The sequence below is a fragment of the Dendropsophus ebraccatus genome, chromosome 4 (genome assembly GCF_027789765.1).
Source record: "Dendropsophus ebraccatus isolate aDenEbr1 chromosome 4, aDenEbr1.pat, whole genome shotgun sequence".
NCBI classification, from domain to species: Eukaryota; Metazoa; Chordata; class Amphibia; order Anura; family Hylidae; genus Dendropsophus; species Dendropsophus ebraccatus.
The window spans coordinates 143,132,339-143,152,478 of NC_091457.1; the positions used below are offsets into that span (position 1 = coordinate 143,132,339).

Consider the following 20,140-nt stretch of genomic DNA (forward strand, 5'->3'; position numbering starts at 1 on the left):
CTGGACCTATTTTTATCGTTGCTCGTTCGCATGGAATAAGACGTCGTTTGGTTGTTCGGTCATTCGCAGTAGCGACGAACGCAATAGCGACGACAAGATGACCGATCATCGTTCCGTGTAAATGGGTGAACGATTTCAGGTCGTTCGCAATAGCGGTCGTTTGAGATCGTTTATCGTTAATGATTATGCGAACGATAATTGTCCCGTGGAATAGGGCCCTAAGGATGAATGAAACTTTCCCATTCTTATTATTGTGTACTTTTTCCTTTTGGATAGGAATACACATACAGATATAAGTTTATATAAGGGCTTATATACTGATATGTACTTCTATACACCACTGATTTCTTTTGTACTATTCTTCAATGAAGCTACAGATTTGTTTGCTGAGCTGCTATGGAGATGATCAGGCAATACTGCAGCCAGCTACCGCGGTTTCGTCTCCTGGGCGACCGAAGTGAAAGCCCCCAACACACGTCAGCAGGAAGGCCCCGCTCAGTCCACCAATCATAGGCGGCGTGTGAAGAGAGAGGGGCGTGGTCTACAACTCGGTGGCTCCGCTTCCGGGTTTGCTTGCGGTTGCCAGGGGAGGCCTGGGCCGCGGCATAGCAACGGAGAGCGGAGGGACGCTGTGTGAAATCAGAGACCGATGCGGACCATCCCGGACTACGGTAAGTCGTTGTGTGGTGGACTTTAAAACGGTGGCTGAACGCACAATGTGCACGCTGTCCTGGAGAGAAGAATAGACCTGGAAAGAACAAAAGTGAACGACATGCCAGAGAAATGATGGGAGAGTGGTGGAAGTGATAGACCGAGCACCGGGCGCCGGTGCAGCGGACAAGTTATGGAGCCGGTCACTGGGAGCCTGCCCGGTGTCTTTGTTTAGAAAACCGCTCATCCATATCAGTGAGGGCTCTTTGTGCGGTGCGGTACCTGACCTCAGGTGACCAGACATAGATCAGTGCTGGGAGTGCATGGGGAGCCCTGTGCTCATAGAAAACGCATGGGAAGACGCAGTCCAGTGTGAACAGCTGCCTCCTGCCCTCTGTATACTGAATGTCAGTTTCCCTTTAAATGAGATGGATCATTGGTGCTCCCATAGCTTCACATGGCTTAGATATCAATACTAGGAGCCCAAAAAGTTATGGTGCGTTTAAACAGATTTATCTGACCGATTTTTCAAGCCAAAGCCAGGAACAGACTATAAACTGAGAACAGGTCGTAGAGGAAAGATTGAGATTTCTCCTCTTTCCAAATCCATTCCTGGCTTTGGCTTTAAAAATCTGTCTGTGTAAACACACCATTACTCTCCAGCACAAGCGTCATTGGCGTCCAGTCATCTGGATATACCGAGCACCTGTGTGACAGAATCAGCCAGTATACGGCTATACGACTCTGTTCACATCAGCAGTCTGACCTTTCTATTGCTTCATAGGAACAGACAAATAAAATGGATGGAGTTCAATAACCAACACATGACGGACACCGATACCTGACGGGCCCTATTGTTTATAGGGGGATACGGCTGGTTTTCATCATGGTGGCTGGCATTCCAGGCCTAGGATAAGGCATATTTTATTTTTAATTAACAATATCTACCCAGTGGGGTATTGACTCCTGGCACCCCTCCCCATCAGCCGTATGCCAGATCTCCATGAGGCTTGAATATAGCCAATAAATAGAGCCAGGTCCCATGCCGGGTTATAGTTGCTTTAGTGCAGTACTGCAGTAACCCAGAATGTCCACTACACAGTGTATGGAGCTGTGGCCTTCTGGCTCTGTTTCTCAGTACTTTTTTGTTGCGGCTGTGGCAAACAGCTGATCGGCAGGCCGGTCATAGTAATACAGGGATAGGGAACCTTTGGCCCTCCAGCTGTTGCAAAACTACAATTCCCATCATGCCCGGACAGCCAAAGCTTTAGCTTTGGCTGTCTGGGCATGTTGGGAATTGTAGTTTTGCAACAGCTGGAGGGCCAAAGGTTCCCTATCCCTGTATTAGTAGATAGGCCACCGATAAAAAAAAAAAAAAATAGTTCGGCATAAGCCTAGGGATAGTTTCACATGGGCATAATATGGCTGTGTTTTTGTGTCCATATTATAACTGCAGGCTCTGACCGTGTCTGATGACCTGAGTTACATCCATGGTCAGGCTGGGTCTTAGTGAGGCCCACCATATGAGCGATCACTGGATCATTTGTTTGGCTTTATACTTTGTCATAGTCAGTAGTAATAGTAATAGGCCAAACAAATCATCCAGTGAACATTAATGTGACAATTCGTTAAGCTTAGTAAAGGCTCTGCATATAAACGCTGATGAGTCCACATTTGTGGCACTACGACAGGTCAAGTAAAAATACCCTTAAAGGAGAAGTCCGGTGAAAATTTTTATTAAAGTATTGTATTGCCCCCCAAAATTATACAAATTACCAATATACACTTATTATGGGAAATGCTTATAAAGTGATTTTTTTTCCCTGCACTTACTACTGCATCAAGGCTTCACTTCCTGGATAACATGGAGATGTCACTTCCTGGATAACATGGTGATGTCACTTCCTGGATAACATGGTGATGTCACTTCCTGGATAACATGGTGATGTCACGACCCGACTCCCAGAGCTGTGTGGGCTGTGGCTGCTGGAGAGGATGATGGAAGGGGGACACTGAGGGACACAGGGCACTGGAGGGACACTGAGCATCCCCCTGCCATCATCCTCTCCAGCAGCCACAGCCCGCACAGCTCTGGGAGTCGGGTCGTGACATCACCATGTTATCCAGGAAGTGACATCACCATGTTATCCAGGAAGTGAAGCTTTGATGCAGTAGTAATTGCAGGGAAAAAAGCACTTTATAAGCATTTCCCGTAATATGTGTATATTGGGGATTTGTAAAAAAAATTTGGGGGGGGGGGGGGCAATACAATACTTTAATAAAAATTTAATAAAAATTACTCCAGGCAAGGGAGTCAGGGAGGTAAGTGTGCTTTATTATCTTCAAACAACTAATCTCCAGATATATCTGAGAAAAAGCCCACGTTTGGAGTACCCCTTTAAAAGATTATTTACTTTGGACAACCCCCTTCAGCCCAATTAGCATGTATGGCTGCCTTCTCACAGAGAGATTTATCTGAAAGATTTTTGAAACCAAAGCCAGGAGTGGATTTGAAAAGAGGAGAAATCTCAGTCTTTCCTTTATGACCAGTTCTCTGTTTATAGTCTGTTCCTTCAGAAATGTCAGCTAAAGCTTTCTGTGTGAAGGCAATCTTAGCGTCCATTTACACAGAAAGATTATCTCACAGATTGTCTGTCAAAGATTTGAAGCCAAAGCCAGGAATGGAATGTGTAAATGGACCCTTAAGGCCCTACTCCTTGGGCCAACATAGAGGAGCAAACGAGCGCTGTCAGCACTTGTTTGCTCCTCGTTCCCCTCTCAATGCCGCCACTATCCCACGCGGCAGCAGCGAGCGGGTGAGTCCAGGGGGGGCTGCTCTGGAGCAGCAGATCGTTGTTGTATGAGTTTGTCTTTCAACATGTTTGAAAGACAAACGATGTTACGATCAGCCGACATGAACGATGTCAGCTAATCGTTGCCTTCTATTCCACGGGACGATTACCGGCCGTAACGACCGAATACGGCCAATAATCGTTCCGTGGAATAGGGCCTTTAGGGTGGCTTCACACTACAGAATAGGGGCGGATAATCCACTGCGAATTCCGTCGCTCGCATCCGCGCGCATCTCTGCCCTTGCCATAGCCTCCATTCTATGGTCGGGTGGATTCGGCAAAGAGAATTTACATGTCAATTCTTTCTGTGGACAGAGGAATTTGCCCCACCATAAAATGGAGTCTATGGGACGGGTGGGCGCAAGCGACGGGATCCACGGGAGCTTCTCCGCGCAGATTTCTCCATGTGAACCACCCCTCACACAGATTCCAACCCAGATTCTGCACAGCAATCCACATCTAACCTGCCAGAAGTGCTCGGCCCATGCAGGAGAGTAGGATTCCACCATACTATTGACATGCAATGGAACATTTCTTTTTGCTTTTTTTGGCGCTGCTGTGAAAAACAACCCACCATGGAAATAAGTGGCAGGATACTCCTTAGTTAGTCCTATTGGATGACATTAGGGATAATCTTTGTCCTGATCCGTTACAGAAACCCAAGTACCAGCATCAGAACTTGTCGCAGAAATATTAAAGATTTCTAAGTGTCACGAAATGACTATTCGTGTACGCCATCACTTAGCGGATTATTAAGGATTGTGCAGCTATGCAAGTAAAAATCTACCTTTAAAATAGCTTGGCCATTGAGTCTGTTTGTCTATCCACAGAATAACTGATTGGTGGGGTCCATCTGCTGGGACTTCCATCAATAACAGGAGTCTATTGTCCCCCAAGTAAATGGAGGGGTAGAGCACATGTTCAGCGACAGCTCCGTTCAGTCCCATAGGAAATGAATGAGGTGCCTGTCCATCATGTACAGTAGCACTCAGGTCTCTTGGTGGATATTTCAATTCTATTCTCATGAATGGTGGGAGTCTAATAATCTACCATGTGAATAGGAGAATAACATTTTAGGTTTTGTAGGTGAAGCCACAATTTGGGACTAGAATACAACCATGCAGAACATGACCTGGACAGGTGAAATCCCTTCTACAACAGCCGAGTTTATTATAACCTCAATAAGGGTGAGCAGCAATGTTGGTCTGTTCCTGGAGGGCGGGGGGCGGGCAACGCTCTTATCACTCTATAGCTAGAACATGAAAGCTAACACAACAATAGACTGTAGTTACTTCCCGCAGATGTCTAGCATTGAGCCCGGTGTTGACACAACACCTGGAAAGTGTTTATGGGACCTTTAACGGTAAAGGAAAATTGGAGGGAAGGTGGTGGTGGTGGTGGTGTGGTGGTGGGGGGGGGGGTCTAGACGTGATTCTTCTTTTTCCTGCTGTGGACAAACAGGACAGGACAGGTCTTCTCTTTTCATTGTATATACTTGTATGCGTAGCCACATTATGCAAATGTTATCAAACATCTAAATGTTTATTTATTGGCTCTATGTGGGCGTAGCTTATAGTCGCAATGCACGGTCAGGATGTGTCGTCTCAGTAGCGGAGTATACATAGTGCTTTAAAAGAGTGCCCCTTTAACAGGGACTTCCGTTTAAGAGAAACTTTAACCCTTGATACCCTCCCTTTAAAAGCAACTTTGGTACAGTCCCTTAAGGAGCGACTTTGGTGACAACGCTTTGAGTGACCTATATACTGTCACTTAAAGACCAGCTTAAGTAATGACCCTTTAAGAGCGACTTGGGTACCGTCCTTTTAAGAGCGACTTGGGTAACGTCCCTTTAAGAGTTACTTATATATTGCCCCTTTAAGAGAGACTTGGGTACTGTCCCCTCAGCTCTGCCACTTTACTAACTGAACTCTGCTACTTTTAATGGTAAAGATTAGAGATGAGCAAACCGGGTTCCATCCGAACCCGAACGTTCGGTATTTGATTAGCGGGGGCTGCTGAACTTGGATAAAGCTCTAAGGTTGCCCGGAAAACAGGGATACAGCCAATGACTATATCCATGATTTCCACATAGCCTTAGGGCTTTATCCAACTTCAGCAGCCACCGCTAATCAAATGCTGAAAGTTCGCATTCGGATCGGTTCACTCATCTCTAGTAAAGATCATTGCTTGGTTACCATGACAATCTTACTCATGTCAGTGATACAAAATCGTGAAGGACCTTCCATGTTCTATTGGCCAATAGAGGACATGTGACTGTGTGGATGTTGTGAGGCATTGACTGACAAGACCTTAGAATTCCTATTGGCTGCTATATTTCAGCTATTTGCATATGTGCTGTGATTGGCTGTTAGCGTTTACAGTGGGCCATTATTTTCTATGGGAAATTAGGGGTCTTTAAACGTAAATTTCTTAAAAACGGCAAATCCGATCGAAACCAAAAATAGCACACCTGTCACCGCCGAGGGCTTCGAAGCGCAGTTTGAACTGAGTCTGTGCACAAAGCGGTTCGGGCTGTATTAATCGCAGAAAAATGGCTGGAAGAAACGGAAGAAGAATACGGATTACAATATAGTGCTTTTTCAAGCACTATAATTATTATGCAGGGAGTCCAGTTTCTCAGTCCATGATATACATCTAGTACGTGGACGCTATCACTTGTATATCACCCGGACGTGTGAATGCAGCCTAAGGCCCCAGGCATACGTCCATGACCATTTTTACAGTCAGAAAATACGGATCAGGAAATCTTTCAGGAGGCTTCCGGAAATAGACACTCCTAACCGTAAAAATGGAAAGGGAAAAAGAAATACTAAAACACATACTAACCTGCTGTACAGCAGTAGCAGAGCTCTCCAGCTTGTCTTCTTTGCTGGTGTGCCAGAGCACTGGGGAGAGAGCGGCCTCTTGTGGCCGGAGACATAATACTGCCTCCGGCCACAAGAGTGATTGATGGGGCGGAGACTGGGAATCCCTGTAATGAAGTGTTACCCTGTCTGGCATGATGTATAAATATCATGCTGGGAGCGGGGAAACTGTTTGAATCACCGTGGCACTGCAGAGCCATGCGGCCAAGCAGTGAGATTCAAACAGTCCCCGCTCCCAGCATGATATTTAGGGTACAAACACACACACCGTATACGCAGCAAATACGCAGCAGATTTGATGCTGTGTTCAGTTATTTAGATCTAATCTGCTGCGTATCTGTTGCGTATTTGCTGCGTATCGCAGCAGTAAATACGCTGCGTATACGGTGTGTGTGTTTATACCCTTATACATCATGCTGGACTGGGTAACACTCCATTACAGGGCTTCCCTGTCTGTAGCCTCAATCATATACGGGACCTGGGAATAAGCCCTGAGGCTGCTCTTACATGTGCAGTTTTGTTTATTCCAGATGTGGATTATAATAATTTACATAATATGAAGAATAGATGAATGCTACTTTTTTAATGTGCTCCACACCAGGAGTAGTAATAGATTAAAAAAGAGTAGGGGTTTCTTTCCACATATGTGCTTGGATTATGATCCAATGCTGTGGAGACCACCCCCATGCTTTCGCCCCCAATAGCTGTGCAATGTTGCTTATAATACTCTCAGAAACAGCAATATCTTCTTTTCTTTATATTATCGAATTCATTAGGATCCATACCTGGTTCCTTTCATATGAATAGAGATTGCAGAAAACACTGTGCTTGTTGCAGAAAAATAGAGTATATGAATGGAGCTTACATGTAACTAGGATGTAACGCCGTCTGTAGATTTGATGCTGTGTAAATCAATATAAATAACTAAACCCATGGTCAGATCTGCAGCGTGTACAGTGTACAGTGCATGTAAACATACTCTTACAGGGTACCCTGGGAATGTCATTGAGGTTTGAATACTCCTTTAGGCCATGTTCACACATGGTATAATACCGGCCGTTCTGTGACCCAGCCAGGTCACAGAACGGCCAGTGTTACCGAAGATCATGCAGAACCGGTCGGATGATCTTCATTTATGATGAATTGGGATGTGGGCGCCACAATGTGCGCCCGCACAGGGTCAACTCCAGGTTTTTGCGGGCCCTTGGGTGACAGAGCCTCAGTGGACCCCTCATCCATCAATACACTATGCACAATCATTTAAGACACCACTAGCATACACAAACACACATTACTGATACAGACATTGACGGACACACACACTGACTGACACACTCACACACTGACTGCGCTCTCACACACTGACTGACACAAACATTACTGCTCTTACTCTGTCTTCTGATGTTCAGCCCACTCACCCTACACTACAGTGAGCGCTGAACATTAGAGCACCAGGCCCCTCTCCCTCTCTTGGCCCCTAGAGGAGCTGTGGGCCCCGGCACTTGCCTAGGTAACCCTGGTGCTGACGCCGGTCCTGCGCCCGCATCCCAATTCACCACTGCACACAATGGAGCGTGTAGCCGGAGCCTCATGCTCCATTGTGTGAACTGACATGTTCTGTGCAGCCGCTATTCAAAGAATTGCACCCGCAGAAAACTGACATGTCACGGCCGGAGCGTATACTATGTGTATACACTCCGGCCGGGATTCTATTCATGCACATACAACTTATCTTTTGTATAAATCACGTGATGTATACAACACATGCCGTGATGTATACAACACATACGTTGTGTGAACATGGCCATAATCTCAGATAAACATTAGCTTCTATGTGTCCCAGAAAGATCCCCTTAAAATGTATGTTTATTGAAGAAAAAAAAACAAAAAAAACACAATTTCCTTTTGCTGCCCGAGCTCCCCTCATAGGATGAAGCAGGTAAACTAGTTAGATTGGTAGAGAAGTAAGATGCCAGTGACAGACCTAGTGACTGCTGTATGCGGTGTATCCGGGGGAGCCCGATAATGCTCCAGCACTGGGGAAGAAATTCTGCACTTGATCATTTCCATTGAAAATCCATCATGTCAGAAAATTTTATAACATACAATAACCCTGCCGCCAGTATGCTGCTGAGTGAGGAGCTCCCACCCCAGCGCCTGCAGAGTGTATCCCTTCAGGGGACAGGCCTCTCCCCCCTGTACCCGTCTGTCACTTTTTTAGATCATCTTTATTCTCTTTGACCATGTTTTTTTTTATGTTTACAGCGCCCTGGACATGTTCCTGCTTTATAATAATAGTAATTGGCACTCCAGGCATAGAGACCATCCACAATAGACTGCGGGCTGGGGGGCCCCATGATATAAAGGATGGTGTCTCAACCTGCATATGAAAGTGGTAGATAGAAAAGTTTTCTATGTATAGATAAGAAGTGTGAACATTTGTTCTCCCATAGTTCTTACTCCCCGATGTGACGTCCCCTATTGCTGTGTTGTAAAGGGAGATAAAACCATTTGGTTAGTGGTTGTATAAAGGTGTCCGGGGTTCTACTGGTCTGCTGGTACTGCCGCTCCTATTACGCAGAGCGGCAGCAGCAGATCGTTGCTATCTTAACCGGTTTTTTTTCAATGTGTTGAAAGACAACGATCAGCTGACATCATTCATGTCAGCTGATCGTTGCCTTCTATTACACGAAGCAATTATCGGCTGTAATGGTCCGTTTACACGATGCGCCCAATGATTTTGTTTTTATAACTATCAGCGTTAAGATGAATAAATCGTTCGAAAAATTGTTAGAGCGATCGTTTTTAAGACACATCTGACACATAGGGTGAATCTTTGAAAGACTGCTTACACGAAGCGATCTGCGGATTTTTAGCGAACGACCAACGACGATTTGAGAACATGTTGAAAGATCAAAATGAACGATTTTTCACTCGTTGCTTGATCTTTCGCTGTGTTTACCCGAACAGATTATCGCTCAAATGCGATCGTTATTACAAAAATTCTAACGATAATCGTTCCGTGTAAACGCAGCGTAATGGCCAATAATTGGCCAAATAATCGGTCGATAACTGCTAAGTGTAATAGGGGCTTTTGATTTGTAGGGATCTAACTAATGGCCCTCTAATGATCAGCTGATTTGAAGAGGACGCCGCACTTTTGCGAACACTGCAGCCTCTTTGTTATTTACCAGCACTCATCCTTGCACGTAAGTGTAAATTTACAGTAAATTGGGGTTCAAACACACTACCGGTGGCTGGAGAAGATGGGTGCAGCCCTAGGGCTTCCTGGAAAAATGGATATAACCATACTATAAGTTTGAACATTATTAGCAGTGCAAGGACCTTGCGCAGTCTATGATTGGGTTCACATTTTGTGCCTCCGAGGCCTGGGTATGCCAGCAGAATCTAAAAATTGTCTGTAGACCTCTCCAATCTCAGACACAGACCCCATTCTTTTAACTGTGTCCTTAAATCTAATTATAAAGATACAGATTGCCTTTGCAGTCTCCATCTAATACCTCACCTAATCCTCCATACCTTGGCTGTACTGTTGGTTGTCGCTATATTTTGCCCTCACTGCGCACCAGCGCTGGAACGCACCGATGGAAAGCAGCGTCACCAAGACGGTACAACTTAAAAAATCTCTGGCACTTGCTGGCAGCAGTTGATTTGAAAGAAAAAAAAATTGCTGGAGTCCCCCTTTGAAGAACTAAATCTATATAGTTTGGAGCAAAGTTGTTAACAGGATAAAGTTTTAGCTATTTTCAGCCACCACTAGGGGGAGCTTACTGCATACTGAAACAAATTCACACGCCTACTCTTTGAACTGTCTGTGAAGTTTCTACTCTTTCCCCCTCAAAATGCAGACTCTTATCTGCTATTTGAACACCCCCCAATCCCTCAAACCACTGGTAAATTGGTCTGCAAGATGTCTGGCAGCACCTTATTGTTAAGTTTGTTTGTTATATTAGCCACTTGAAAACAAATGTATCTGTTTGTGCATATATTAATACTTACTCTTCCACCATGTCCGATGGAGTCAAACATTATGATATCCCTTTAAATGCATGCCATATCATTCTCCTGGCAGCTGTCATGTAACATTTAAAGGGTTTCTTTCTTTGCAGCATTCTCCCTTTGAACACAATCCTATCACTGGTTACCCCGGTGATACAAAGAAGACTTGTGTCCTTTAATGTTTAAGCTGCTTTTGTTTGGAAGTAAAAATAAATTTATCGCCATGCCGTTGGCCCTGAAGTTCACACATAGAACATTTCTAACGTTTGATACTGTTTGTCCTCTCTCTATATGTGTTATTCTAGACCAGGACTTATTGCAAGGTTTGATAGAAAGATCAAGGCGTCTTTTTTTTTTTTTTTTTTTTTTTTTTTTTTTTTTATTTAATAGGAGAAAGGAAAAAGGGGGGGGGGAGATGAACAATGAAAATTGCTATAGCTGATGCTACATTATATATTCTGTGTTTCTTTAGGGATCTGAAGACGACCTCTCAGCTGGTTCTCCTGAAGCTACGCTATATGTTCTGTTTTGCACAACACTAATTGCTGTTACTTGAAGAGGAAGAGTCATGGCAGATCCTGGAGAAGGCAAGAAAGATGAGGCGGACTATAAGAGGATGCACAGCTTCCCATTAATACGGGTAATGAGACCTCTGCTCCAGCTCTGCAGGTTTTTACATGACGTGCTATTAAAGGGCTTCATTCTCTTATTTTCTTTCCTTTTTTTTTACTATCATAATGCAATAAATTTTATTTTATTGAAAAGTTATGTAAATTCATGATATTCTTTGTTTCATTTCTTAACTTTTTCCAAAATCTCTGCTTACCGTCATGTACCCTGACGTTTGGTGGCCATACCATTAAAGGGGTACTCCTGCGGAAAAAAAATTCTGTCACGTTTTGAAAAACATGTTTTTTTTTTTAATTCATGCTTTTTCTTTCTATTTCTACAAAAAAAAAGAAAACACTTTCTCCATGGGTCTTTCTTAAAACGTTAGCTTAGTTTCTCTTCTACTGCCCTTGCAGTTTGCTGTATTATGTCTATTTTCTTTCTACATCTGTTAATGATTCTTCCCTGTTGACTACGTTGTATCTGATGTTATTTATTTTTAAAACCTGTGAGACAAATAAAATATTGCATTCAGAAAGCAAATTAAAAAAAAAAACAATAAAAAAAATCAGGGCACCGGTGTCCATAGCATTTAAAGGGCTGTTCTAAGATCAATGCTTATCCTGTTACAAGTGTCTCATTGATGGGACCCCATACTGGTCACAACAACAGGGTTGCATGTCCCTCATTTGAATGGGGCAGTAGTTGAGCACTAAAGTGTCTGTCAATGCAAAAAAGACATATGGCACTACCGGTCGGAGGGAACTACCGCACTGTGTGGCCACGTACTTGGACCCAATTCAGCTGGTGGTGCTCAATCGACCCAAAAATCGTCACATAGCATAGTCCAAAGAGACCAGAATGTCAAGGCACTCACCACAGCTTCTTAATCAAGTTCGCTTGCTTTATTCACATATAGCACAGATACATAGATGCAGCCTGTTTCACGTGCTTAGCTCGCACGCTTCCTCTCGGCCCTGACGTCACTACGTTACACAGTCCTTTTAAAGACGTACTGATTACTACATAAATACACATATCTAAAAATACACATAACTTATTTAAAAGAACATAGAACGTTACATAACTTACAGCAGTGATACCAATTAATAATAACCATGTAAATCGGAACGATCATTCAGACCAAGTGGTCCAAGTGCTTCCGTCTTTAGGATCAGCTCCGTTTCCTTTTTAATCAGCCTATTGTCTCTACCACCTCCTGCTGGGGAGTTCTTAACTTGCAATAGACCCATAAAGCGCAGTGCAGACGGATCACCGCAATGCGCTGCGCGCATATGTGAAATAACTCTCGGACAGCCTTTACCTGTTCTCAGAGAGCGTACATGCTCGGCAAATCGTTGATACAGTGGGCGGGTGGTCTTCCCGATATAATAGAAACCGCAACTACATACAAGTGCGTAGACCACGAATGCTGTGCGGCAAGTAATAAAATCACGTACCTGCCATGTTAGACCACCTAGCCGCACTGTATAACTCTCATTAAGATGTCCACAATAACTACAATGGCCACATTTATGATTTCCTTCTTTTTGTGACCCAACCATGTATTTTTATGTCTCACCTCCAATGAATTTTTAAACCGTCCCTGAACTAGTTCATCACGAATATTCCTACATCTTTTAAATGCTAGTAAGGGTTTACTTTTAGCATATTCCTGTAGCGATTCCTCACCCTCCAGTAGGTTCCAGTATCTGTATATTATAGATCTCACTGTTTTATCCATAGGACTGTGTCTAAAAGAGAAGACAAATCTACCCAATTTACTTCCTCTATTTTTCCTCCGGTAGACTGTCCGTCTTGGACAGTCTTTGGTGAGAAGCCTGTCACTAAAGAGATAGGGCCAGAAGCGTCATTGGTGAGCGGGGAACACAGGCAAAAGTATGTGAATAATCAAGCAGTGTATGGGCCCGATACTGTGAGGGGTTGTGGTTGGGCCATGTGTGTAATACAGGTCTAGGCTATGTTCACACACAGTATTTTTGATCATTATTTTGGTCAGTATTTTTCAACCAAAACCAGAAGTGGACTAAAAACACAGAAAGGCTATGTTCACACACTGTTGAAATGTAATGGATGGCCATCATTTACAACAAAAAAAAGGCAGTTGTTTTAAAGTAATAGTAATTTTTTTGCTTTTAAATGACGGTCATCCACTACATTTCAACAGTGTGTGAACATAGCCTTTCTGTGTTTTCAGTCCACTTCTGGTTTTGGTTGAAAAATACTGTGTGTGAACATAGCCCTGAAATGCAAGTATCACATATTGGGCTAAATGCTGTTTCTTCTGAATCTGTAGAGTTGGAATAAGTCTATATGTATGAGGGACAACCCCAATACACACAGGATAGCTAACCCCTAAACCCCCCAGAGATCCCCCCCCTTATCGGATCCCGCCGGCTCAGTTATGAATAGAACCCTGGGTGGGCACGAGACTCGCAGATCTATTCATTCCTATGGAGCGCCGGAAAAAGGCGAGTACGCTAGTAGAGCACTGTACTCTGCTCTTTCCGTCGCTCCTTAGGAATGAATAGAACCGCAAGCCATGTGCCGCCCCGGGGCTCTATTCATAACAAAGCCAACAGAGTCCGATATGGGGGGGTTCAGGGGTCGGACCCTCGCGTGATCTCCTACTTTTCCGCTAATTTTTCCCGGAATACCCTTTTAAGCCTTACAGCCCTCCAGTCAACTCTCTCCACCCCAGTAATTCTAGGCTTGTGCTTGGCTATAACAAAGTATAAAGCCCCCCCAAAATAGGTTTTTTAGTGATGGACTTTGCAGTTTGACACTCAGTAGTGCGACTTACTTTATAACTGAAGATCTGAAGCCAATATTTACTCTAGGGCGCCTAGTGAGCTTGTGTGCCCCACTACTGAGATGCTGTTACTTTTGGGGCCTTCTAACTCAGCAGCATTTTCAGCTCTAATATGAGAGAAGGAAGAGTTATTCAGGCAACTCATAATAATATTTGTCCATAAAGATTATTGGCAATGGGTGTGACAAAAAAAGCAAACAAACCCACTAATATAAGGGGCATGCAGGTAGTTTTGGCCATGGTGTGTGTGTGTATATATAGTTATATTTACTTGTAGTACACTGACAATAACAGCATTTCCTGAGCCAGAGGCTTGTTGTAACAGCGGGTGTTTTCTTCTTCCAGCACACAGACATGCCAGAAGAGATGCGAGTAGAAACCATGGAGCTTTGTGTTACAGCCTGTGAAAAGTTTGCCAGTAATAATGAGGTAACGTCCGTGTTCACATCCAGAATGAAAGGATCTCCTACCACTGCAGTCATTGCTGCAGCATGTGGTGGGCTGAGACTACTGCTCTGCTACTAAATGACATGGAGAACAATATGGATGGTACGTTGTTAAAGGGAATCTATCAACAGGATGGGGCATCCTAACCTTCTGATAGATCCTTATAGGGGACATTATACAGAGACACACAGTTTTTCAGAGTGACGTTTTCTGTAAAATCAGCATTATATTAATATGTTAATGAGGCAGGTTAGAGGATGGGGTTGGTACTTTACCCCTTGGTGCACTATAACAGCCACCCACATAATACGCCCCTAATCAATACTGTGGCTGCTCTTCTGTAGTAACATCTGCTCTAGAGAGACAGCCTCGGTATTCATTAGGGGCATCTCTAGGAGAATGGCCAAGGTGGCCATATCTGTGGACCAAGGGCTACAGTATTGTCCCTGCTGCACCAATCGGACTCTTTAAAATTTTAATAAAATGCTGATTTCATAAAAATGTTGCACTGGAGTGCAGTAATGACACTATGTGCCTCTGTATAATGTCCCCTATAAGGATCTGTCAGGATGCCCCAACCTGTTGATAGATTCCTTTGGAAGTGATACTGTCACCCCTCTTACTCCTGGTGGTTCTCCATACCATCCACAAGCTTAGATTCTGAACATGTGATATATACCTGTATGCAATACATGTCTGTGTCTGCTTTCTGCTCTATATTCGGTTAATTTCATCAGTGGACAGTGTCACCTAGGTGGGGCTTCCCCGCAGTTGGGCCCAGGGAGAGGGAGCCCAATTGCTGTGAAGCCTTGGCTAAATGCCACTGTCTACCGATGAAATGAAGCAATTTTAGAGCAGAAAGAAGACACAGACATGTTGTATACAGGTATATATTACATGTGCAGCATCTAAGCTTGTGGATGGTGCAGAAAACCACACATACAGTAAGGGGGGGTGATAGGGTCGCTTTAAAGGGATTGACTTAATGTATTAACAATAATTTTATGTTAAACATTTTTTAAGATTTTTGTTGACTTCTGCTGCTGTAAAGTGATCTGTACAGCATTGCAGCATCATGTGACACCAGTAGATAGAGAAGGCGATAGCAGCTCCCTGTGGAATTACCTCTTCAAAGGTCACAGAGCTCGCCCAGTGGTGCTATACATTCATCTCACAAGGACAGACTGTCTATTGTTGTCTATGTCCATGAGTCTTGCTGTAAAGGATGTCACTAAATTCTCTTAAAATATGGTAGCCCCATAACAATGTAAAAACAGTGAAATAAAAACAAATACAATGAGAAAATAGAAACAGATTAGAATAAAAGAACAACTTTTAGTATCTGTCTCTAATTAGTAAAAATAAATTAATAAATCTAGGCGACACATTCCCTTTTAAGTGTTTAAAACAATAGGATCTGCCCCTTTCAGTAATTTGACACAGATCTAAGCTTTTGCACCAAAAGCCGCATGCTAGGTATTTGCTGAGATTACATATAGGAAAGCAAAGGATTTTCTTCACTATCATTTAATGATTATATGGATCTACTACGCCACAAACTCAGAATACACTGCACATTAAAGACAGATATTAGAGAGTCATCCTCAGATTTCTGATGTGGAAATACATGACAAAAGTGACACTTGACAGTGGTGCCATAATTCACCTACATGAGTCATGGAGGTGCTCGCTGCAGGATCGGTTATATGACCTGGATTAGGAGGCTGAGCACTGCCCTTGGAGCACCAGTGTTTATATAGTGAAGAGGTATACACCAAGGAGTTAAGTGTATTCCCATTCAGTCTCCTAAATGGGTCATGGTAAAAACATTTAACTTCATGCTGTGCAGACAAATCATTTTCTGCAGCAGATGATATATAAAGGTTGGTAGCAACATGAGAGTAATCTGTCACATGTCAGTTAAGAATACACTCTTCTTCTTCATCATCCTCACGTTCATCATGCTGCCCCAACCTGCAGCATGAAACAGGGACAAGTTCCTTCATTACTATCTGCCAAGATTTAGTTAGAAACGGTGGGGTGTCATACCTTAAAATCATAGCTTAAAGTGTCACTGTCTCAATTTTTTTTTGTTTCTTGCAGAAATCAATAGTCCAGGCGATTTTAAGAAACTTTGTAGTTGGGTTTATTAGGCAAATATGCCATTATCTGCATTCAAAAAGACTTTCCCCAGGTCCCCCCCCCCCCTCCTCTCTCTCATTCACTGCTCAATATCAGGAAATCTCGACTCTTTTACATCAGTCGGCCCTGTCTGTTGTATGGAGAGGGGAGGGGGGAGGAGGGAGATTAGTCGCCAGCAGAGAACAAAGGATTACACAGTGGGACCTGTGTGAAAGCCAGTATTCAGAGGTCAGAGAGGTCAGTGCTGACTTCAGAGGAGATATCCGGTGATGTAGCTGTAAATTAACTCTTTATTGTCCTGCTTTGGTTCCTCATCTCCCTCAACCCCTCCCCTCTCCATAAAAGAAACATGAAGACAGGGGAAAGCTTCAAACTGCTTTTTCATGATAACAAAATGCATTTTTCGGGTAATAAACCCAATTACAAAGTTTCTAAAAATCGCCTGTACTATTGATTTCTGCAAAAAAATTAAAACAGTGAAACTGTAAAGATTTGTCCAGAACATAGCAAATGAGTCAAGAACACCTTCAGTTCCCCCCAACTCTGCAAGACTTGATTGAAATGTCTCTCCCTATTAGTATATACAAAAAGACCTGTCAATCAAGTCCAGTGGGCTGGGGTGAAACCAGAAGAGAGCCGGCCTCCTTGAATTATCCCAGTACCAGGCTGCATTGTTTTAATCATAGCCAGTTGTCACTTTGAAATTCATTTAAATGACCTGATGGAAATGCTCTATCTTTGTATGTTTCAGAGTGCGGCGAAGATGATAAAAGAGACAATGGACAAGAAGTTTGGCTCTTCGTGGCATGTGGTCATCGGAGAAGGCTTTGGTTTTGAGATCACCCACGAAGTCAAGAACCTACTATACATGTTTTTTGGGGGCAGCCTGGCTATTTGCGTCTGGAAGTGTTCATGAGGGACCTCGTTCAGGTTGCCCCCCCTTTCTTCTACTTCTTACCTTCTACTCAGGATGTGCTGCTACAAGGCCTCGCTCAGGAAAGAGTCTCCAGCCGAGCTCTCTATTTATCTTTTTGGGGTGTCTGGGAGTCACCTCTTGACCCATTGGGAATCAGAAGGGTTTGCAATAGATTTGCAGGCACCTACAGCTTGGATTGTTTTTAACTATACAAGAAGGGGATATAGATCGGCTTTTGCAATACGTTCCTAAGTAGACGCTTCTGAGCTTTTCAACAATCAGTTACACCAAATGAAGAATAGGAACAGATGTCACACACCTTTTCCGAACCCCTGACCCTCAGAGGCTTTTGTAACCAGTAATAATGTATGCACAGGGTTTTACCGTCCAACTGGCATCGCAGCTCTGGTTTCCCAAGTATATTTTATGGTCACCCTCATTCTTCGTTTTCTTTTCCCCCTCCAAGTATTACAAGAACATTTCTCTTTCATTATCTATTTCCTCGACACCCTGCCCCCGTTCTCATTCTCACTATCACACGTTCTGTCATGTATGAGTCATTCCTACCTTCTCCTCTTAACAAGCCGTCTTACCGTCTCCCCTCGGAGGATGCTTTTTTCGACATAAATATAAATACATTTCATCACCTCTAGAGTTTTGTTATTAATTCTTGAGCAGTACCTATAAAGCAGACCCGTCATCCATACATTTATAGAGTACCAGCATGTAAAGGAGAAACGTGTCTAGAGGCTACGTGCTAATAAGTTACATTGATGGCGGTCAGTTTATTTGCATTGGATGTGTAATAGATGTGACAAGCGGTGGGGTCCCGGAGTTGTGTACCAGTTAAGTATTGCTTAGGCTAGCTATTGATTTTTACAAGTGACGTGTTTCAGAAATCTCTCGGTTGATGGGCTGGGTTTCTCTATTCATCATAGTTGCATTCACCTGAGTGTCATGTATACGCACCTAAATAGATAGATCTATATATTTGTGCAATATATTTTGTTTAGACTTCATTCTTTTTTATCTGCATGTATCATATCCGAATTTCCATCTCTTCATTCTACTTCTCACTCCCCCCCTTCACCTCCCTTTTGTCCATTTGACGTAGACATGCATCATAGACTATCCACAAGCCATAAATAATAGATCAGGAGATTAGGATACCACAGAGAAGCCTGCCAGCTACCAGTCCTTAATTCCTCTTGTTCAGTGGCAGAAACGTGAAGCCATGTTTCTTGGAAGGATTTTATACTCTGTTGGAACTTCAAGTATGCTGTTTTTTATGTTACCTCTGGTTATAAAACGGTTTACTCTACTTGTCATTAATAAACTTCCTTGGATTTTTTACTGAAAATGTTGCTTGTGTATGCGCATCTATACATTCAAGCCCAAGGGTATATAGTCACATGTCTGGGTTTCTGCGGGATTTCATTCATTTCAAAGATTTTTATGTACGAGTGAATGGAAGCTTTAAAGGGAATCTGTCAGCTGCTTCTCAGGTTGTATACTGCCGACATTTAAATAGCTGTTAGAGCACACATGGTACCTTTCATATATACCTCTGTTGTTCTATGACATAGCTGCTAGCTCTCCATTGAGAATTGGGGCTAAGGGATTTTTTTTTTTATCCTGGAGACTTTTTGATCAAATTTTTATGTGAAATGCTATGAAAGTTACTCAGTCACGTGCAAAAGTTTGGCCACCCTTTGTCCAACTTCATGTTCAACAAAAGCCACAAAAGAACCCCAAAAGACTGGGCGAAAAACGGAGAGCTGCAAGGTGAAACCCACTGACAGAGAATATAAAGGCCCATCGTAACTAAGATGCCCCATGCCCTTTATCACTGTAGTTGCTCATCACTACTTCCCAGTTCCAGGACTTCCTGAGGCTCACTCAATGTTTTTTCTTGTCCATCTCTAATTTTTGAAATGACATCCGGTATTTTGAGGATTGGCTGCCCTTCAGTGCAATAACAGCTGCTGGTATGTTATTCTAGTTAAGGTGGACTAATTGGCATTTGGGTGTGTCTTTAATTGAAAAGTCCATTGAATTTAATAGTAAAATCGGAGAAAGGACGGTGAAAAAGCTAAAAACTTTGTGTGAACAATAAAAAATAACGTCTGCTGTTTGCAAAAGACGTCTGAAAATAATTGACATGATCATTATTTTGACGTCCACGCAGATAATGTCCGTCATTTTATACACTGTGCATTGAACATCCATCATTCCATTGACTTCAATGCATTGCATTGCAGTAAGTTAAATCGCAGCAATAATAGACGTCTTTTTATATAGAAGAAGCGGACGCCTTTTCTTTTTCTTTTTTTTTTACGTTGAATCAGTGCTTAGAACAGGGTACTCCAGATTACTTCTCCAAAAAAAGGCCAGACCAAAGCTATATAAAGGGGTAATATTGTGTCTCTATTCTGCAAGTCCATGCCTCTAACACATGACAATATCCTGCTGGCTTAAGACGCAGCTGATTGATATTGCATACTGTTCTGTAGTCTATTATTTATGTGCACACCTGAATCATTCTCGACCAGTGACTATCCCAGTGCTACTCGCCGTAGGAAATAGGATGCTGCAGGTTATTACTCCCCAAGACGTATGCTGTGGGTTATTAGAACCCAGATGCATAACTTTACATTTATCCACCTTATTTGCCAAGTGGATGCCCAAACACTCAGTATACTTGCAACATATGCACATCCTTCATAGACTGTAATGTACTACAATAATGAAAATAGAATAAGGCAGACACTCACCAAATAATGAA

The 20,140-nt window shown here is 43.1% G+C and overlaps 1 protein-coding gene across 1 annotated transcript; it reads left to right on the forward strand.

The window, feature by feature from the left end:
* The first annotated feature begins 528 nt into the window (after window positions 1-528).
* Window positions 529-18,715, forward strand: DNAL4 (dynein axonemal light chain 4). The gene is made up of 4 exons (XM_069968913.1): window positions 529-671; window positions 10,881-11,048; window positions 14,196-14,279; window positions 17,191-18,715. Exons 2-4 carry the CDS (start codon window positions 10,977-10,979, stop codon window positions 17,353-17,355), a joined length of 321 nt encoding a protein of 106 aa, XP_069825014.1. The 5' UTR covers window positions 529-671; window positions 10,881-10,976; the 3' UTR covers window positions 17,356-18,715.
* The last annotated feature ends 1,425 nt before the right edge of the window (window positions 18,716-20,140 follow it).

Coding starts and splice junctions, on each gene's coding strand:
- DNAL4 (XM_069968913.1), top strand. CDS start 10,977: ATGGCAGATCCTGGAGAAGGCAAGAAAGATGAGGCGGACTATAAGAGG. Junction 11,049..14,195: donor ACAGCTTCCCATTAATACGG/GTAATGAGACCT, acceptor TTCTTCTTCCAG/CACACAGACATGCCAGAAGA. Junction 14,280..17,190: donor AGTTTGCCAGTAATAATGAG/GTAACGTCCGTG, acceptor TGTATGTTTCAG/AGTGCGGCGAAGATGATAAA.